General features: G+C 51.0%; 7 protein-coding genes across 7 annotated transcripts; 3 read left to right on the top strand and 4 right to left on the bottom strand.

The window, feature by feature from the left end:
* Positions 1-3,222: 3,222 nt before the first annotated feature.
* On the bottom strand, positions 3,223-6,972 carry AtWU_08666 (uncharacterized protein; the record flags this gene model as incomplete). Its single annotated transcript, XM_035503774.1, has 4 exons — positions 3,223-4,810; positions 4,873-6,126; positions 6,177-6,295; positions 6,349-6,972. 4 exons carry the CDS (start codon positions 6,970-6,972, stop codon positions 3,223-3,225), a joined length of 3,585 nt encoding a protein of 1,194 aa, XP_035359667.1.
* A 2,016-nt stretch (positions 6,973-8,988) lies between these two features.
* AtWU_08665 (basic secretory family protein) lies at positions 8,989-9,903 on the top strand (the record flags this gene model as incomplete). Its single annotated transcript, XM_035503773.1, has 1 exon — positions 8,989-9,903. One exon carries the CDS (start codon positions 8,989-8,991, stop codon positions 9,901-9,903), a length of 915 nt encoding a protein of 304 aa, XP_035359666.1.
* A 492-nt stretch (positions 9,904-10,395) lies between these two features.
* On the bottom strand, positions 10,396-11,616 carry AtWU_08664 (mitochondrial 54S ribosomal protein mL44; the record flags this gene model as incomplete). Its single annotated transcript, XM_035503772.1, has 1 exon — positions 10,396-11,616. The coding sequence occupies one exon, from the start codon at positions 11,614-11,616 to the stop codon at positions 10,396-10,398; it is 1,221 nt and encodes a 406-aa protein (XP_035359665.1).
* A 362-nt stretch (positions 11,617-11,978) lies between these two features.
* AtWU_08663 (uncharacterized protein) lies at positions 11,979-12,381 on the top strand (the record flags this gene model as incomplete). The annotated part of the gene is made up of 3 exons (XM_035503771.1): positions 11,979-12,001; positions 12,067-12,249; positions 12,324-12,381. The coding sequence occupies 3 exons, from the start codon at positions 11,979-11,981 to the stop codon at positions 12,379-12,381; spliced, it is 264 nt and encodes an 87-aa protein (XP_035359664.1).
* A 126-nt stretch (positions 12,382-12,507) lies between these two features.
* AtWU_08662 (ribokinase family protein) lies at positions 12,508-13,839 on the bottom strand (the record flags this gene model as incomplete). Its single annotated transcript, XM_035503770.1, has 3 exons — positions 12,508-13,370; positions 13,429-13,689; positions 13,764-13,839. The coding sequence occupies 3 exons, from the start codon at positions 13,837-13,839 to the stop codon at positions 12,508-12,510; spliced, it is 1,200 nt and encodes a 399-aa protein (XP_035359663.1).
* A 446-nt stretch (positions 13,840-14,285) lies between these two features.
* capA (adenylate cyclase-binding protein) lies at positions 14,286-16,111 on the top strand (the record flags this gene model as incomplete). Its single annotated transcript, XM_035503769.1, has 4 exons — positions 14,286-14,332; positions 14,460-14,709; positions 14,762-15,063; positions 15,118-16,111. 4 exons carry the CDS (start codon positions 14,286-14,288, stop codon positions 16,109-16,111), a joined length of 1,593 nt encoding a protein of 530 aa, XP_035359662.1.
* A 1,093-nt stretch (positions 16,112-17,204) lies between these two features.
* AtWU_08660 (uncharacterized protein) lies at positions 17,205-19,694 on the bottom strand (the record flags this gene model as incomplete). The annotated part of the gene is made up of 2 exons (XM_035503768.1): positions 17,205-19,286; positions 19,419-19,694. The coding sequence occupies 2 exons, from the start codon at positions 19,692-19,694 to the stop codon at positions 17,205-17,207; spliced, it is 2,358 nt and encodes a 785-aa protein (XP_035359661.1).
* Positions 19,695-20,471: the final 777 nt, after the last annotated feature.

The raw sequence follows: 20,471 nt of genomic DNA, 5'->3' as shown, positions 1-20,471 counted from the left end.
TTCCGCTCGTACCTCCTGACTATTTATTTTGCACACTGGTCAGTTTTCTCGTTTCTATTTCTGATTCTAGGGGGGGGGGCCGAAATATGACATAGTTCTATTCTGCTAGTGCGACTATGTACTCCGTAGTCAGCCTTGGTTCCAATTTCCTTTATCTAATCTGATCAATCAACAATTCCCCCCTGAGTCCGACTGGCGTGTGCCCCTGCGGTTGGTGAATCTGATTAGATGCAGATCTGATTAGATAGTTCCTGCGTGTTTGACCCTCTGGGCATTCTCGCCCAGACGATCGACCAGAGTAATGTAAGGGACAAGCGACAATCTGTTGTTGTGTTCAAGCATTCACTATGATGTATCGCCTGATCTGACGCGTAGCCGCGGATTCGCGTATCGTATTCTTACATCATATCCAACACGTCTCTACTACCGTATTCACTTACCAATGATACGCACTTGCCTCCACGTGTGTGTAGTTGCTTCCTTTAGTAAATTCCGTCTTCGCCATTTCCTTCCCGGTGAACAACTTACTACCCTGCATCATTCTCTATCTTCTCCCAGTCTATGCTTCTATCCATCTTACCCTTCTACATGTGGCATCTACTATGGCTTGTTTGATGGCCACCAAGTGACTGGTGACTCAGTTGAGTGAATTGATCTTTCTTTTCTACTAGATCGAACTGCATGGCTAATGTTTGCAAATTCCTTCTTAGGTCGCTGGTGTGTTCCTATCATCTCCCTGGCGTGTTCCGGTGGCTTCACTCGGCACATTTGCCTGGGTACCCCTTCTCGCCTGATGGGACCCCCCACTTCCAGTGGGCGCCTACAGCCATTCTAGGCTGTATGGCTTGGGTCCCGGATACAATGGGGAGGCGCTGCCACCACTTTCGCCAGGTTGCCTGCACACCGGCGTCCGCTCATGCCACACCGTGAGTCTCATGGAGACCTGCAAAGGCCTTGGTGAAATGCTTTGTCTTTTAAAGCGTCACTTCCATTGTGTTTCTCAACCACTTGAGTTGAGAAACAGGGTCGGTGTGGCATATGAGCGGACGCCGGTTTGGCGGCAGCGCCTCCTAATTTTCCTTGGTGTATTTCGTCTCCTTTTGTTTGGCTTGTTGTTTGTTTCGTTTTATGTCTTTTTTGAAACACAAATCCCTAAAGTGAAAGCCTTGTACGAGAAAATGGAGCCGAAGGCAGTTGAACTGCTAGATGTGCTAAGAAATATGAACTTGGCGATCGATGCCAAGGTCAGTCTTCTGAATTCGATGAAGTCCGACATAAAGCAGAAATGTGTTCCGGAGAACGCGATTGTACCGATCTGGAAACATTTAGCGCCCTGCGCTGAACAAACGCAAGTACGGGCCCTGGACATTGAAAGTGAAGAAGATAATCAGAAAACGCCTTCCAACAATGCTGTCTTCTAAACTTCATTCGACGTGACAATGGGAAGCACCTGCATAGCTAGCATGTAAGATGGCTGAGCTTGGTTCACTTCTTGTTTTGTTTGCTTTCTGCATTTTGTTCGTCTTCCTTCTGATCGAACCCTATGCATCCAGTGTAAACGACTGATTTGCAAGAATGGAACCGAAGGCTAACCGAGTTGGTAGCATCCAAGGTCATGACACCACATCTGCTTCGATCCGAATCAAAGGGGATAGCGTTCGATCAGAACAAGATCATGCTTGTTTCAAACCTTCCTGTGAGCACCTCCTTTCTTTTTGTCATCTATACTATCTCGCGCTTCTCTTTTCTTCGTCATAATATGTTTCTTCACGTTCGCCCTGTTTTTCTGTTCGCAGTTCCTCTTGCCCATTACTCTTCTAATCATGATGGAATGCAGGTTCGAAGTAACACTCAGCTTAGACAAGCTCGGTTTCGCCCTCAGGGTCCTTTTTTTTTTTTTTTAATTATTATTATTTAATAGGGGTATCTCTTTACAAAGAGCAAGCAAGGGTAGTGTTGAAGAGTTGTGTGAAAGTTATGAGCATGCGATTTGTGAGAGTTGTGTAGGGAGAGGAGAAGATGCAGCGAGCGGGCATCTTCGCCTTTGATGCATCGAGCATACTCTCGTCTTCTTGATTCCTCATCGCCTTTTCTTGTAAATAACATCGGTCCAGCCTGAATAAAACACCCATAAAAGACTGGCTGCATCTTAAGCCGTTAGAGACGTTTTCCGTTGATATGTCTGACACCATATACCTTAGCTAACACCCCAGATCGGGGTGCACCCAGTCGAAGAGGAGAGGGGAGGCGAGTGTTGGGAAAAGCCCCGGACGCTCATAAGTTGGTCTTACAAACAGTCCAACAACATAAGCAAGTTGTTTTGAGAGTGGTAAAACACTCCTTAGAGATCTGTGACTTTACATATGGGTTCAGGTAAGTATAGAAAGAAGATGGTCTAGACAGGAGGGGGCAAAATGATGAAGGAAGAAAAAAGAGGGTTTTCTCCAAGGAAAGCACACAGGCCTTTGCAAGTTCGAGACGATCTTGCAAACCATACAAAAGATATCAAAATTGACCAGAATGCCAGCTCTGCACTTGCGAAGGTAACATCAACACTGCTTTTAGACGGGATGGGATCCTGTCAACATATACTTTGCAAAACACAACGAAGAGGTGTCGTCAAGGCCGCTCACCATCCGGCAAAGAAATGAATCCGAGCCCAGCGGCTCACAATGCACATCCCCTCTAAGATTGCTCCTAGGGGGTGCTGGGGTGGGAAACAAGCAAGCAATGTACTCGAGAGTGTTATCGGTTTGGGGGAGTTCAAAGAGACTTGGAAGACTTTGTGACTTCCTAATTAAGAGAGGGTTGTTGTAGAGACGAAGGGAAGAGAAGAGGGCTCGTTCTCCACTGCGCCAGGAGGTGTACATGATGTAGAGCAGACAATCCAATAGCCAAAGGAAAACATTACAACGCGAAGCTAGGTGGTGTAAGAGCAAGACACGGGAGGAGAGTGGAGGAAGTTTGCAGGAAGCCTGGGGAGTTGAGAAGATATGACATGCGAAACAGTACAATGAGAAGAGACTGACGTTTACAGTCTCATTTCTTGGGGAGATGAGGGCGCAACTCAGTTTTTGCACAGTGCATAATGATATCCATCAAAGATATTAATATGATTCATTGAGTCCTATCAATAACGGATTGGTTCCTAACAATAACGATGCTGACAAAAACGATGCTAATAATGGCGATGCTAATAATACAACACAGAGTACGCTTTGTTCACAACTGCTCCATAGCAATGAAATATAGGAGTAAGTTCCGAGTGTTCTCAGAGACCTGACCAATGATTTTCCAAAATTTCTCATCATCGGCAGTCATTGTATGCAAGTGTACACACAGCTGAGTCACTTTTTGCCGGATGTTCGCTTGCTCTGATGTTAGAAACTTGCTAGCGAGATCACCCAGCCTCTCCAGGACATCCATAGGGAAGCGAGCTGCACGAGAGGTCATCTGACGCAGGATATCCGTAAGAATGTTGAACACCATAAGAATGGCACGGTCGTTAAGCGACGCTTCCTCCGCAGAGACAACGTCCACGACAGCCTTAACAATGTCCCCAAACTCTGCCGCGCTCACCATCTCCTCCGCGGTCTCATTCAATACTATCGCCATATAGCAAGTAGTGTCGTAATTTTTCCTAGCTCTGATGATGGATTTGATTATACGAGATGCATACTCCCCCAACGACATCGTGGACCCACCATTGTCCACAAGTCGTTTCATATGTCTGAACGTGTAACGCACTGTTATAAGCACCTGCGCTTTGGGGTCAAGCGGGCGCCCGAAGTATTGCTGCTTTTCGTCTGGTGCTCTCTCGAGTTCGCCCAAGAGGGCATCTAGGAGCTCGGAGTACTGTTCTTCGTCGTCAAAAAGCCTATCGTGAAATTCAATTAGCCCCTGCAATTTGTGGTACCCATGAATGTCCATACTCTTAGAGTGAATCCTGGGGATTCCCTTCTCAAGAGTCTGTCTCGCTTTCATTGGGTCCTTGGAGCGGGGACTAATGCTTCGACGTCTCTCCTCGAAGCGTTTTTGTGCTGCCTCAAACTTAGGACAGCGATGCGTCGCCGTGTCGTTACTCGGTCCGGTAGAGGGACGTGTGCGCGGCACATGTAACGAAGGAAGACGTGGCATAGATGTCTGTGGTGACCTATTGTCACGATGGTCTGGCTCATTTTTCGACAGTTCCTCTAGAGCATTGTTTTTCGGTGCATCACGAGGGACTGACGGAGTGGTAGGTGGTTTTGTCTCTTTCGGAACAGAGTTTTCATTGCCCTTCGCAATAGGGGACGATGGTTTGGGCAAAGGGATCTCGCGCAGTCTCAGAGGGTCTGCCACTACGATAGGATGGTGTACAACAGTGGAAGTTATGCTGACAGACCGCTCTTCGGCTTCATCCGCAACTTCATCGTTCTTTTCCTTCGTGTCTTCGTAAATGACGACCTGATTTGTCGTCTTCTCTACAGGTTCCTTCTGATCTGGCGTGGCCGGGCGCGTCGGCTCAAGCCGTCGGCTCTTCCCCATGGGCCGCATGGGTGCGGAGGACAAAGATGAGACCTGAGGAGCCGACTCAGGCCGTGGGGTCATAGCAGTTTTTGGTGCAAGGTGTGCTTTCTTCTGCGCTGCGATCGCCTGTTTCAATGCACTTCTTCCCGGAATAACGTTGGTGCTGCTTGTAGGGGCTTTTTGAGATGTTGCAGAAGATTTCGAAGCATGTCGGTCTGCAGTTTGCTTGTTGCCAGCAGCCGGGTTAGCAGGATCTTTCTCCAATAGCGACCGTGACTTGGAGTCAAGGTCCGACATGATACTGTAGTCCGTTAGCCAAGATATTCACCAAGGTCACAGAACAGCATGAAAGTGGAAACTCACAATTTGGCTTTCTGAGGCCAGACGCTGTGGTATGTCCAGAAAGTCTTCCTCATTGCCTCACGAACACCAGGATTAGCATCACCGAGTCCTTTCTTCAGACTTCTCTCGATGAGCTCGGTTCCACCGCCGTGTTCAATGGAGGACTTGTGACCAGCCTGTTTATTGATGAGAGTGATGTACCATCCAGCTGAGAACAGACGCAACTGGACGTTTTTGTCTTGGGAAGCGGCGTAGACATGCTGAAGAATTCGATGAGTGTAAGACACGTTTCCAATAACAGTGTCAACGGTCAGATTCCCATTATCGGCCGTTATTTTCTTCATACCGGCGCAGAGTTTGATGAGATTTTGCAGGATGATCTCCATCATCGGATCGATTCTAGGGCCACACTTTCGGGCGAGATCTTGAATGAGCAGACATCCGTTTGTTCCCATAGTAGTTCGTAGAGAGTTCACGACCTTGAAAATGCCATCCAAAATCGACTTGATAGCAGCGACAAAAGTCTGAGAGTATGCATGGGGCGCATTACCATGCGTAAGTCGGCGTAAAGTAATGACACTTTTTTCACGATGCACCCAGTTATCTTCGGACTCACGTCCTTCAAAATATGGTGTCATCAAACGCACGAATTCATCAATTTCCCGAGCGGATGAAACAATGATTGGTTCCACATCGGAAGGAGTAGGCTCTACTGGCCGTGTGCCAGACTGACTAGCCGGTCTGATGAGACTGTCTTGAGTGACGGTGTCGACGCGAGAGGCCGGTCTCTGATCAATTCGCAAGGTTGGTCTCTGGTCAACACGCGAGGCTGGTCTCTGATCAACACGCGAGGCCGGTCTCTGCTCAATACGTGAGGCCGTTTTCTGCTCGACACGTGAGACTGGTTTCTGCTCAATGCGTGAGGCCGTTTTCTGCTCAACACGCGAGATCGGTCCCTGGTCAATCCGCGAGGCTGGTTTCTGTTCATCACGCGAGCTCGGTCCCTGTTCAATTCGCAAGGTCGGTCTTTGATCAACACGTGAGGCTGGTCTCTGGTCAACACGTGAAGCTGGTCTCTGATCAACACGTGAGGCTGGTCTCTGATCAACACGTGAGACCGGTCTCTGGTCAATACGCGAGGCCGGTCGTGAAAGATGATCAGGTTCATCCGATTCAAGGCCAAGATTCGTCAGAATGATGCTGACAATAGACTTTCTAACATTGAGTTCACTCAATTGCTTTTTGAGATCTGCCTTCGCATGTGCGGGTGCATTCCTAAGTCAAGTTAGCGGCAGAGGCTTGAGGAGAAGACCAACGAAACTTACTGGAACAGCTCGACAATGGTCGCCTTGGCTGTATCTCTGACGGCACTATCGGCGTCCTCGAGACATGCCACAAGACTAGGGACATATGGACGGAAGAGCAAGCCGTATTGCTTAGCCATCTGCCAGCGGAGTTCGGTCAGCTTTGTTCAGGATCGATAGGAGTGAGACTTACATTAGCTAGCCAGATCATGCTCATTTCCCTAGCTCTGTTGTTTTTGCCGACAAGGGCCGTTCCCAGCACATGTTGTTCAACTTCATGGCTAGCTGCAGGCCAGAAGTCTGTGAACGCTTGAGCCGCCTGTGCTCTGACTCGCTCCTTGTGATCGCCCAGTCGTTCCAAGAGCACCGGGTAAAGGTGGCGAGCCTGCGAAGCAACTATACCATGCTGTTCCTGAATGAACAGTCGCTTCAAAAAGTGACCCATCGTGGAGAAACCAGCAGACAGAAGTGTCTGATGGGAAGAGGCAAGTGACAAACGCAACGCATCAAAGATCGATGGTATTGCGCTCTCGGGGACATTTTTCTGTTTGATGTCCGACTTGACAGAATTCAAAAAGCTGACCTTGGCATCTATAGCCAGATTCAAATTCTTCAAAGTGGCTACCAACTCAGTAGCCTTTGAGTCCATTCTTGCAAACCAGTCCTTTACACTGGATGCATATGTTTCAATCAAGAGAAAAACAGACAGAAAGCAAAAAGCAAACAGGATCAGCCAGTAAACACCGAACAACGCAAGAAAGACAACCACAAAGCTGAGCTCGGCGGTGCCGAGAGTGAGTTCGAATCTGAATTTCATTGTTAGAAGCAGTACTCAACCTCACAAAGAAACAGCTTAGAATGATAGAAACAGAACAGAACAACAGAACAACGAAACAATTTTTTTCTTCTTTTCTTCTCTAAAAGGCAAATTCAAAGAAAACAGATGCGGGTTTAAGAGCGTGAGAGTGTTGAAGTTCGATTTGACAAAACGTGGTATGGGAGAGAAGTTTGTAGTAGACAGGTGTTGTAGAGAAGAAGAAGAGAAGAGAAGAGGGGGGAGATCGGGGGGAGTCCATAAGCCAACAACAACATGATGGCGCTGAGGAAAGTGCACATACCTGCTATATTGGGTAGTCGCGATGAGAAGGATGACGGAGAAGGCGAATGGGGGAGGCAGGCAGGGAGGGAGGGAGTTGTTACAATATGAGCTCTGATCTGGAAGGAGAAGGAGGATGAGGTAGCGACGAGGGTTGCAAAGTGACGCAGTGACGGGGAAACTTCTCAGCGCTTATCGCCGCGCCTGTTTCGCTTATCGGGCCGACGCGACTCCACCAGACTGGTTCACTTCAAAGGATGACAGCGAGGCGATCGGTATGTAGGGGTATATATCAAAGTGCAGAGTGTTACAGAATAGTAATGCATGGAGAGATGTGGGTGGTTTGGTTTCGTTGGATGATCGCAAAAATGAGGGGTGGTCGATGATCGGGCGGCGCGCTGTCCCTGAATCTTCTTTTTTAATATTTTTTTTCTCTTCGCTTTGTTTACCCGCAATGATTCACCCCGTTTTGGGTAAACAAGTGGGGGAACTGGAACTTTTTCGTCTGCAGCCACGAATTGATTGTTGTTATGGCAGCTGCCCAACTTGTTGTTGACGAACTGGAGTTCTGCTTTAAGTGAATTATGGTTGTTCTGAGTCTCATTAATTCTATGATTCTATTTTCTTCCCCCCTTTTTTTTTCCTTCTTCTTCTTCATCTGCCCTGATTCTTGGTTCTCCGCCGCACTACGCGTAGTACTACTAGTATCCCTCTCATCTACCCCCTTTTTTCCTTTCTCCCCTTGTTTTATTAACGGAAGGTGTGGGTGACCTCTTAACTAAAGGTGGACCGTGGGGATAGATTCATTTTCGGATGCAGTCTTATCGATAGTTAACTCCACGGCCAAGACAGTGCTTCAACCTAGCATACATGATACTAGTACGTTCTATTAGATTCGAGAATAGCAGTAGACTATTCTTTATGACTGGTAATTTAAAATAACACATCAGATTCGGAGTAAAAGGCGCGTTGGGCAGTAATTGCTTTACGCGACCGAGTCTGAAATTGCGCCGACGTGTTCCTTTTGCTCTTTTCCTCCCCCCTGAAAATATATAATCACAACTACTAGTAGTAGTAATAGTAAACACCCGCAGCCCGAGCAACCAAACACTGAAGGTGAGTCATCAATGATTACTGTACCATTACTACTCACCACTACTAGACGCCAAATACTACAGAGACTCTAGCCTTGAGACCACAATATCGATAAAATTCAGAACAATGAACAATATTAAATAGGTTAAATCCTGCTTTTGAAACTAATCACATACCACAGCCAGTCACACTGCAAGTGGATTTAAATTAGACTGCAGTAACTCCACTCGATCGCCGCGCCGCGCGGTGGATCACTCCAAAAAAGACGGCGGGCACTTGGACCAGCCTTGGTGTGTCACAGTGCGCGCGCGCAAGCGCGATGCAACAAGCGAACCTGACGGTCGGTGGAGGGGCTGCTCGCGTCAAGCATCGATTGATCAACTTTAATTCGGGTTTCTTCACCGCGATGAATTGTCCATAGTCTGGTCTGCGCTTGATTGGGTGGGCTTCCGCGACCCCTGCGGCGGCTATGCTGCATGCGCTACTGACTAGACGACGCCATGCTTCAAGCCTTCAACCTTGCTATAAGCGATGTAGTAATCCTCCGTCTTAGATTATTTCAGCTTCTACTACATTGCCATCCCCTCTTCATCCTATAGATAATCCATACACTACTACTAATTATACAACACCCATTGAACAATGTCAACCTCCACACCCCAAGCTACACCCTCACCACTCCCACCGCAACAACAACCACAACAACCACCACCTTCATCTTCACCACCCAGCTCCAACTCCAACCCACCTCCCCCCCAAGACCAGCCCACTATCCCCCAACCAACCCTCCGCCTCCAAATCAACGACCTCCGCCACCCAGCCTCAAAGACCTTCCTAACCCTCCTCCCGGACCTAACCTCCACACTCACCACGGCCCTCACAACCATAATTCAACACCTATACACCCCTCCCCAACAGGAACAACCAACATTCCACCCCACCCCACCCCCAACCCGCTCCATAACGCTCCTCCTCCGCGCCATCTCCGGCGTAGCCTACACCACCGGCACCGAGCTTGACAACGACCACAAAGAAATCCACCTATCACTATCATACATCGAAACCATCACCACCAACGGCAACAATCCCAACCCTACCGCCGAACTAACCGGCGTGCTCACCCACGAACTCGTCCACTGCTACCAGCACACCGCGCCCCCAGATTCTCCTAATTCCCCAAACCCCCCCGGCGGCCTCATCGAAGGAATCGCGGACTTTGTGCGCCTGAAAGCGGGCCTGGAACCGCCGCATTGGAAGCGGCCCGCGTCGGCGAAGGAGAGAGCGGATAAGTGGGATGAAGGATATCAGCATACAGCGTACTTTTTGGCTTGGTTGGAGGATGTTAAGGTGGGTAAGGGGGCTGTCGGGATGTTGAATGATCGGTTGTTGAGGGTCGGGTATGTGGATGGGTTCTGGGAGGGGCTTTTTGGGAGGGGGGTTTTGGAGCTTTGGGAGGAGTATGGGGTTTGGTTGGATGGGGGTGGTGGTACTGGTAGTACTACTAGTGGTGGTGGTGGTGGTGGGTGTTGGGAGGATGAGATTGTTGATCGGGTGTAATGGGTATTATTACTAGTACTGCTGGTAGTGCTTTGGTGTAGGCTGGGTTATGGTGTGGGATGGTGATGGTTGAATGGCGTCAGGGCCCTTCCAGGAAGGGTATTACTACCTATTAGGTGCTGTTGACGGTGCCATGCTTGTCCGTTGTGCGCAAGGTCCATTGATTCAGTAAAGTACATACCTCTATTTACGTACTTCTCGTCTAGAGTAACTGTCTGTAAACAGCGTCATCCCAAGTCCATCTCTAGCCAGTATTCAAAGATGCAATACAAAAAGAAAAAAAGAATAGCGTTTAAATCGGATAACATGAACATAGAAATAACATCAGAAGAAAAAGAAAAATAGATTTCCCATATTGTACAAATCCTTGCAATGGTGAATAGATGAGGGGGTAGCAGTATGTAATGTTGCATCGCTGTCAATCCCGCATTGACAACATCTATAACAGATATAATGTGTGACGCCGTTTCTTCAAATCTCTCATGCTCACTCCTACACAATCACCTCGCCCAAGTCCACGTGCACCGGCTTCCAGGGAGCGGCTCCCTCTTCCTCCATCGAACTAGGCACACGCACGTTCAGCGGACTGTACAGGTACCATCCCTTCAGGGCGGCGACGGCAGCCCTGGAACGAGCCTCGAGCAGACTGGCGCCAGCGCCCTCGCCCAACTTATCCTGACCAGAGTAGATGCCAACGACGAACACGGGGTGTCGGCTCTTGCGACCGGTTTCACTGATGATCCGGGCAACGGGCTGCTCGAAGTTCTCCCGGGCACACAGGCGGGCAAGATCCCGAGCGGGTTGGGAGAAGTTGAACAGGTCGGAGATGTTGAGGTGACGAGAGAGGAAGTGCTGCTCAAAGAATCGCTTGGCAGCAGGGCGGCCTGCGTGCAGGTAGATAGCACCCATAACAGCACGCACAAAGGTTGCGTTAGCCTGTTCGGCGGTCACGCCCTGGGTGTTCTGGGCGTCCTGCTTAGACTGTTCCGAGGGATCCTTGGGCCCCTTGACTGGATCTCCGAACTCATTGTCGTAGACAACACTTGATGTGATCGACTTCCGCCAATGTGTCTGATCTTCGTGAGGTCTCGCCGTGCCAGTGACAGGCTTCGAGTGCACATCAACTCCCGGGAGGACTCTGTTGAACTGCAGGTAGCCGGGATCAACTTCTCCACCAGGAGCAGCAGCGGACTCCACACCCCATTCTCTCGCCATTGCGGCCAATGTCTTGGGCCCGACATACGCATACATGGCTGCGAATATAACGGTCAAGGGGAGTCGGGGATACGTGCAGATGAGGTATTCGGAGGTGTAGTGTGTCAACAAATCGTGACCAAGGGTGGCCAGAGACTCATTGTTGAATTTGGGGTTGGGATCAGCCGAGGCGTCCACGAGAGAGCGAGCGAGGGTCTCGAGGGGTAATCGTGAAGGGAGGTAAAGTCGTGCGTGAAGCGCAGCCAGTTTGGCGGACTCGCGTGCGGCCTCGACCGGGGGAGACGGGAGTTGGTACTTCGACTGTCGGGAGGTAGGGGGGCGAATAGATGATGCTAGAGGGTCTTCCTCGAGCAATTGATCATTGGCAGCCGGCGCAGCAGGCGAAGCGGTCGATTGATGCCGGATGCCAGTGTAGAGACGGTGCTGCAGGCGGCCACCAGTCCGGGCCTGCGCCGAAAGGACCGAACTGCTCCATCGTTGGAGCTGCAGCCTCTTCATCTGGGCAACTGTGTGGGTGTTGGGCCGTAAATTAGAAAAAGACCGAATTCAATAGTAATGACCGCCCGGGGACGTGGCGTGGAGTGTTCAAGACGGGGGCAGATCCAACTTGAGCCGGCACGAACTTTTGGTCGGTAGAGAAAAGTCGAGCTTCGGAGAAAGTCACGGGGTCTGGCGGTCGTGTGAGTGAGAATCGGCCAGGTGGCGCTAAACTCAATAGGGATATAGCGTCACGGGGTCTGGGACGAGGGACGAACGACGGCCATTTCGGCTTCCAACCCGCTCAGAATAACGACGAGCTTCTCAGCGAGCCATTGTCCACGTCTTTCCCCTACGTTCATTCTAGATACCCTCAATACACCATGGGTGGAGGCGGCAAGATCCCGTATGCGACTCTTCTCCCACCTGGGACCACCATTGCATTTGAGATTGACTGAATTCTTTCCGCAGGTATCCCAAGGAAGTCTGGTCTCCCGCGGGTGGCTGGTACGCTCAGCCCGCAAACTGGAGGGTCAACACGGCCATCATTGGTGCCGCTGTTCTTGGAGTTGTCGCTGTGACCTGGAGCATCAGTGCCGACCGTGAGCACCGTGACAAGATGCCCGAACCCGGCAGATTCTTCCCCAGTCGCTAGTCAGTCCCCTCAGCCAATCTCGTGTCATGTGTTTCTAAGCAGCAGTCATTGACTTTATATTGCTTCTATCTAGCTGGAGCCGGGAAATCAGAGAACACGAAAAGCAGCTGGCCGCCCAGAACCGGTCATAGAGCGGCAACAGGATGAAGAGGTAGTTGTGGGAAAATGAGTACCTGTGGTGGTTTTCTATGGCATGCCAGGTTTTGTTTCATAATTTTGTGGGCTGTACGACAATAGAAGGGCGTTCTTCCATACGGTCAGTTGATCTGAAAGTGCTTCTGAGGAGACTCTTCCAATGTTCGATACAAGCGCTGTGTGTACAGACGGACCCGTTCCGTGAACTCAGTCTCGTTCCAAAGCTCCTTTCCATCACTGGATGTAGACATGCGCGGCACTCCGATCTGCTCCACCACGAAGCTGGCCGCCACAGTAGCGAAAATCAAGGCCGTCAAGACCTGGCTATGCTGTGCAGCAGCTTGCACTGCTTCCTGCCATGCCGTAGATCCTGCGAGGACTGAGTCGATAAGATTGGCTGGTTTTCTGCCTGCACTGACCATGCCCTGTGTCAGGGCACCCAGAAAAGAATTGCCCGCGCCAGTGGGGTCAACTACCGCTGACACCCCTGAAGCACTGGGCTGATGGTAGGCGGGCAGCCAGACCCTCTGGGATCTAGAGTAAGAGTAGCTACCGTCTTTACCGGCTCTGATAACCAAATGCCCGTTCCCATCAGGACCAATACCTGACTCAAGGATCTTCTTGACGATGCTCTTCCCATAGTCGGTGTCCTCGCTCCAACCAGGCTGACCAAACATCATTCCGAGTTCCAGTTCGTTGGGGCTCACAACATCTACAACTTGGTTTGCCGCAAGGAACCGCTCTTGCTCTTCTGGCGTGCATAGATCCGGCACAGGTTCCCAAACGAAAATAGGTCTTTTCGCAGCGTGCTCCACTTGGGGAGCTTTGCCTGCTCGCTGTAGCTCCTCCCGTCTGCGCAGGATTGTTTGTACAATCGAAATGCAACGCGAAGAGGAGCAGACCATGTGGAAGGTCTTGGAGAACACCTGAGCATCAGACAGCATTTCTGGTTCCAGGCGCAACTTCGGGGACAGGTATTTGAAGTCTGCCACAAATTAGCATTTGTGTCAATATAGTTGCAGATGATTAGAAAGTGTACCGACCTCGCTTCTCATTCGGACCGTAACCATTCCAGGCCCTGGTTGTCAAACGACTTTGGTCCTCCCGGAATACACAGTTTGTATCCCACGACTTGAGCAGATCGAGAACATCTGGAGGGAAGTCGGAGCCAACATCCACAATCCAGCTCACGGCCTGCGAATGTTCTCTTCCAGTTACCAAGCGGGCACCAACGACGGCAAACGATGCTGCGCCTCCTAGAACATTCTTTACGTTTGGTCTTGTTCCATCGAAGTCTATATCGTCTATATCACAGGAAAGGGGGGTTCCGTAAGTACATAGTGCGATTTCGACTGCGAATGGGTAGATCATGGCGTACCAAGAATGAACATGCCCATTGTGCAGAAGTCCACATTGTCTCTAGAGTGCTCCGAGGAGCCATGGCCTTCCAACATGGTTACGGAAGCGCTCAATTACCTTGAAGGAAGAAAGACTGGTGAGATATTGTACTCTGGCGGGGTTCGAGGGATTCAATCCAATCCGCCGCTTGAGTCGCCGTCATGGCGGCCTTATCGGATTACCGGCTGATACCACCAACGTCATGGGAGACGGGCGGATAACAGCCACGCTGGCGTACCGTATGGTATGACCCACTATCAGGAGCTCCAGGCCTCAGGCACGGGTCAGGAGCATCGCCGTCTCATGCAATTCCAACGGCTGCCTTGATCCTCTCCCTCCTCAGCATCTTCTTTTTTCTGCCTACAGGTCGCTACTGACCCTTCTTCTATCTCTCAATCGTGGCACACGGTAGCCCGTGCCCCTTAATAGCTCCCTTTGTCCTCCTTTACTCCGACTGTCATCAATAGCTCCCTCCCTCCTTACTTCGACAGGGGCCGTCAAGATGGCGACAGGAAGCCACATGCATAATCTCACCACCCTTATCAAGCGGTAAGCCTTGAATCAGATGCGCTTGGAACCTCAGCGCTGTGCTCTCTTCTATTCTTTTATACATCCCTCCATCAGTACCATGTGCGACCGATTACATGTGTTTCTAACCAGCTGGAAATGCCAACAGGTTGGAAGCCGCAACCTCCCGCTTGGAGGATATGGCTATGTCACTGGATGACCCCAACTCGCCCAAGACCATAGCCCCCCCTGCTGTGCCTGAAGCTGCTACTCCTGAGCCTCCCAAGTCAGCTCCCGCTGCGGCTCCCGCGCCGCCTCCCATCCCGCCGCAAATCCAGGACTTTGACACCCTGATTAACGAGGATGTCCGAAACTTTGTGGAACTGGGCCAGAAGATCAATGGCTTGGTCGGAGAACAGGTAGGAGAGAAAGCGCATGTTCTGCTGAGTGCATCGCTCACAATTTCCGCAGTCCAAGGTAGTCCTTCAAGCCTTCGAAGCCGAGCGTACCTACCTCCTTGTGTCCACGAAAGCTAGAAAGCCCGAGCAGCAGCCCCCGGAGCTCATGACGGGCCTTCACAATGCTTCGGACAGCATTAACAACATCCGCGAGTCGAACAGAGCTTCTCCTCTCTTCAACCACTTCAGCGCAGTCGCGGAGGGTATTGTTGCCCTGGGCTGGTTCTTCGCAGACAAGCCCGCCGATTTCGTCACTGAGATGGCTGGCGGTGTCGAATACTACGGAAACAAGGTCCTGAAGGAATACAAGGAGAAGTGCGCCGCCTAAACAACCTCTGTAATCCCAAATGGAGCTGACCCATGTTGCAGGGACCGTACCCACGTCCAGTATATCCAGGCCTACTACCAGATCTACAAGTCCCTCGCCGCATACCTGAAGAAGCACTACCCTAAGGGCCTGACCTGGAACGACAAGGATGGAATTGACGCCCAAGAAGCTCTTAGACAGGTCAAGGCCGGTAGCTCTGGCCCTGCTGCCGGCGGTGCTGCTCCTCCTCCCCCGCCACCCCCTCCAGTTCCGACCCTGAACGTTCCTGGCGGTGTTCCTCCCCCTCCTCCCCCGCCGCCCGGCGTTCCTCCTCCGCCTGCAGCAGCCCCAGCTGCACCAGACATGTCAGCTGTCTTCGACCAGCTGAACCAAGGTGAATCCGTCACCGCTGGCCTTCGGAAGGTCGACAAATCCCAGATGACGCACAAGAACCCCAACCTTCGCGCCAGCTCCATGGTTCCCGATAGCCCAACCTCCGGAGGCAGCGCCGTTCGGGGCAAGTCGCCTGCGCCGAGCAAGAAGCCCAAGCCTGAGAGCATGCGCGCTCGCAAGCCGCCGCGCAAGGATCTGGAGGGCAGCAAATGGTTCATCGAGAACTTCGACAACCCCGGCGAGATCGTTGAGATCAACGCGCAGCAGAACCACTCTATCCTCATCTCGCGCTGCAACAAGACTATCATCAAGATCAACAACAAGGCCAACGCCATCTCCATCGACAACTGCACCGGCCTCTCCCTCATCGTCGACTCGCTCGTCAGCAGCCTTGACGTCATCAAGTCCCCCAAGTTCGCCCTCCAAATAGACGGTGTCGTCCCCACCCTCCTCCTGGACCAGGTCGATGGCGCTACCGTCTACCTGGGCCAGCAGAGCCTGGCCACCGAGGTCTTCTCCAGCAAGTGCACTGCAGTCAACATCATGCTCCCCCCTAAGGAGGGAACCGACGATGATACCAAGGAATGCCCCATTCCCGAGCAGATCAAGACATACGTGAAGAACGGCGTTCTGGTCAACGAGATCGTTGAGCACGCTGGTTAGATTTGCCCAGTGGATAAAGACTGCATATACATGTAGAATCTTGGATATTACTTACCCCCCATCTCCGACAACAACCACAACCACAACCTATTTACTACCCCTTACCACAACAAAATGGAGGCGATAATATGCGGCAGTTGGAAACCAACTTCTTGGAACTTCAGTGCTGTGTTTTATTCTGCTCAATCTCTGTAGATAAAATCTATTTTTCCGTTCAAATCTTATCTTCCGCTATTAACATGTAGGATGTGTGAGGACGTGTATAGAAACAGAAAGAGCCTCAGGTGGTCCCTTCCTCTTTCCCCACCCCACCCCCAGCATATATGAATTACACAGTACTTGAGGGGATAATAAGAGACGTAGAAGAGGAGATAATCCAATTACCGCACATCAAACCCTACAGTAACTATGTGACACACATGTTATATAACATCCACAAGCGTAGTGCAGACTGAATCAAGACGAAACAGAAAGTAAAAACAGAAATTGTTTCCGTATTAGTCCCCCCCCCCGAATAGCAATTACAAGACTGCATGACACCGCTATCTCCAACAATAGTATAGAACAAAGAGAGAGATTATTGCTGCTGAACGCACAGTCCACATCGGTTGTTTAACTGGTGTTCGATCGACATCAGGAAGAATTGAAGGTATCGGCTAAAGGAGAGAGATAAAGGGAGGAAAGACTTGGTTCAAGATATCTAAAGTAGTGGAATATGTAAAGAAGAGAGAAAGGTGACATGTTGAGGTGGGTATAATTGCTAGTTCCCGTACTGTGATGGTTGTCCTGTGCGCCTGGCCGTGCGTATTTATTTTGGGTGAAACGGCAGGATGGTAAATTATAATGAATGAGATGATCCTGCATCTGCGCTTAAGAGGTATAGTGCTGTGCTGTTAGTTGAGGAAGACGTGGGGTTGTCCCGCTGTGCTGTGCCGTCCTGCTTGAGGAGAGAGATGCACACTTCAATGAGATGTATAAGAGAAATGGAGAAGAGGAAGCAGAAATGAAGAAAGAAAATGAGGTTACCATCACGATACGGGCGACGTCATGCTGGTTAAACGCGTGCCGGCGTTATTCACGGGACTTTTTCAGGTCAGGGAGAGTCGTGCTTGTGCACGTCCAAACCCCTCAGCTTCCTGGCAAGGAGGCTGTCACCAGCCTCGGAACCGTTGAAAGCGAACGGATACCCGCCATAGCCAGTCTCACCCTTACTGAGTTTACCATAGAGCCCACGCTCTGTGTTACACTGTTCCGCAAAACTTGGGTCGAGTTTGGGCCCCGGAGACAGTGACGGGATAGGCCTGAAAGGATGTGAGGAAGGCTGGGGAGGACTGAAGAGGCTGGAGGTGCCCCGCGGGGCACCTTCTCGGTCTGCAAGTGTACGGTCTGAGAATGGGTCCTCTGGAGCACACGCGGAGGAGCTCCCGGAGTAGGGGGGCTCTCGTGAGGTCATAGCCCCCGACGGACTCAGCATCGATGATGGTTCTCGATCTGTGGGTACTTTGTGTGGCATCTGGTCTGTTGATGACCGTGCAGCTGCGTGTGTATGACTGGAGTCCCGCGAGGGTTTGTAAGGCGTGTAACGGGGATCAGGGCATTGAATTTCATTGCGAAGCTTTTCCTTACCGTCGGGAACTCGGTTGGCAAATACAACACGAATGCTAGAGTGAAGATAGAATCGGCCCCGAGAAGGACAACATATGTTCAGATGGATCAAGTACCGTAGAGTCGGCTTGTCTTTGGGATCCTCCGAAGCGTTGAGCGACGCTTCAGGGCGATCGGTTCCATAGTTCTTTCGAGCGCTCAAAGGCATATCAATGATGGGACCCACCGAATAGCTTCGTTGTCGGATGAACGTCTTTGTCCCCGGCTCCATATCGCTGAGGTCGTAGGGCACGAGGAACAGCTTCACCGCTGTTTTGTTGGGGTTCTTGATCATGATCTGCAACTGACCGTGTTGTGGGATTCGGTAGCAACCACCCGGTGGACTTTTGGGCGATTCCGCCCTCCTATGCCTCTTCTCGCGCCTGCGCAAAGTTTCCTGATCGGTTGACTTAGGTTCTGTGGTATTTCCCATGACACAGTCATTGTGTGTTCCTGCGGGGCTCTGATGGCGCCTGCGACGTCGACTGCTACCACTGGACGTGTCCCGAGGAAGGAAATTGTCCAAGTCTATCAAACCAACATAAGGGCTGGGGCTATCGTCCGCGATTGAGCGGCCACTGCCTGACGTGGGGTAGCTGTAGAACACCGCCGGAAATGGGATTGTCACGTGCGGTGGGCATTTGAGGTTGGCTTTGCATTTGCCTTTACCGAGGACGCCGATTTGCGCGGTGAAGTCCAAGGGCTTGGAAGGGCTCATCGACATTCTTCCACGGAGGATAGACTCCTCGTATGAGCCAACCATTGGCGCATGTACTCTGGAAGAGACTTCTGAGCCCACTGAGGGTCTTCGAACCCTCGTGATCGGAGTTTGGACCGAGGATGCAAGCTGAAGGCTGTATGTTGAAGTCAGGGACCGCCGAGGGGAGTGAAGATGATAAGATGTTGCCGTGTCCCATGGTGTGCGATGAGCATCAGACTGGAAGTAGATCCCCTCTGCATGGCCCCCATGCGATGCCTGCAAGTGCTGAAATGTTTCCGGGGGAAGGGTACGGCGGCGACTGACTTTGTCGATGGCGTCCGAATGACCGACATACTCCGGCCGAGGAGAGAAGTCCAGGTCTGTATTATTTGCCTGGTGAACAAGAGGGCTCGTCGGGGCTTTCAATATGTAGCTCGAAGAGAACGAGCCGAGAGAGGGCGCCCGGGAACGGGCTGTCGGGGTTGCCGTCTGAACTGATAGAGATTGGCCTCGTAAAGAGGCAGGGAAAACGGGAGTACTGAACCAAGGCGTCGTCGGCGAGGAACTCAGTAGTGGAAAATGTGCGTTGACGGTGCGACCAGGCACCGGGGATGACGGGGCGTGTTGCTGGCTCTGGACTTGAGAGCTTCCTTCCCTAAAGTCTCCTGAATGTAAAGCTGAGCGAGGGCGTTCAATATCGGCCGGCGATGCTAACTGCTGATCACTCGAGTCAGACTGGTCGCTAGGACCAGCATTTACAGGTGCTTTGTCTTTCATATTGGCGGAAGATACATCGGGTGTCTGAGAGGTAGGGTTCGGACTGCTTTCCGACTATAACGAATGAATGGGTTAGCAAGGTCTCGGATACATGACAATGGAGCTTCTGCTGTTCTAGATGAGATAGAACAAAGGAGAAAAGAAGAACCCGAGACAATAAGTGTGCTCTACAGTGGCAGGACATACGGAATGATGTGATGCCCATCGGGGCGCATCGGCGCTTTTAAGATACTGGATCAGTTCCTCGCGATTTGTTGCATGCATTCCCGCCCGGCTTTGATCCGGAGAGGGGCCTTCGTATGGGACATTTTGAGACCCCGTGAGGGGGTGGCTTCCCAGGGGCTCCCCAGGAGGATGTTTCCAGGGGGAGATGGTCTGATGTCGAGTATTAAGCCGTGGCTGGTGATCATCAGACCACAAATCCTGGAGCCGCTGGTGATCCGGATCCTGGAAGATGGGCATGGTCACCGGGAGAGGGAATGGGCAGAATGACGGGAAAAGAGGGCAAACATCGCAACCTCAGGAGCAGAGATCAGGGAGACGGACAACGAGGACCCTGATAACGCAAGAGGAGAGGGGATTGCAGAGGTTGCGATGATCCGCAGAAACCGAAGTGGCGGAAGAGGAAGAGTCACGGTGGAGTCGACGATGACTTGATCTGCCTTTTGAAGACTGGCTCCGAGTGGGTAAGTCGTTTCGGGGCGTGGGGAACCAGAGGAAGGAAGATGAGAGAAGGTATATATATATATATATATATTTATATTTAGTAGAGACGATAAGATAGCAAGACTGACCGGAAATTAATGAGCGAAGGAATTAACAGGACATCTGAAACGACTAGTGAATCAATCGGGCGCGAGTAAAGAGAATAAAGACCAAGAAAGCAGCAGACGTGAGGGGGAGAGAAATGCGGAAAGAGGAGAAAGAAAAAAAGAGCCAGAAGATGCGGAGGCAACGCTTTCGATTCCATCATCGGTCGACCCTCAATCAATTTCCCTGCCCAACTCTATATTTCCCTCTCTGATTTCCCCTCCATTGTAACCCTACACCTGCAGAAATATTCCCTGCAATCCTCCTGATTATTGCAATAAAATCCCGCCATTCCCGGTGGAGACAACGCAGCTTTGCTTGGGAACATCCTGCAAGAGCAGCCCATCACCCGCTAAACTCGAGTTCCTGCACCCGCTCGGCCTTTGCCGTCCAAAACTTTTTTTTTTCTCTCTTCTACAGCAATAAAAA

This window comes from Aspergillus tubingensis, assembly GCF_013340325.1.
Source record: "Aspergillus tubingensis WU-2223L DNA, scaffold_9, whole genome shotgun sequence".
In the NCBI taxonomy this organism is placed as follows: domain Eukaryota; kingdom Fungi; phylum Ascomycota; class Eurotiomycetes; order Eurotiales; family Aspergillaceae; genus Aspergillus; species Aspergillus tubingensis.
This window is presented reverse-complemented; position numbering and strand designations above follow the sequence as displayed.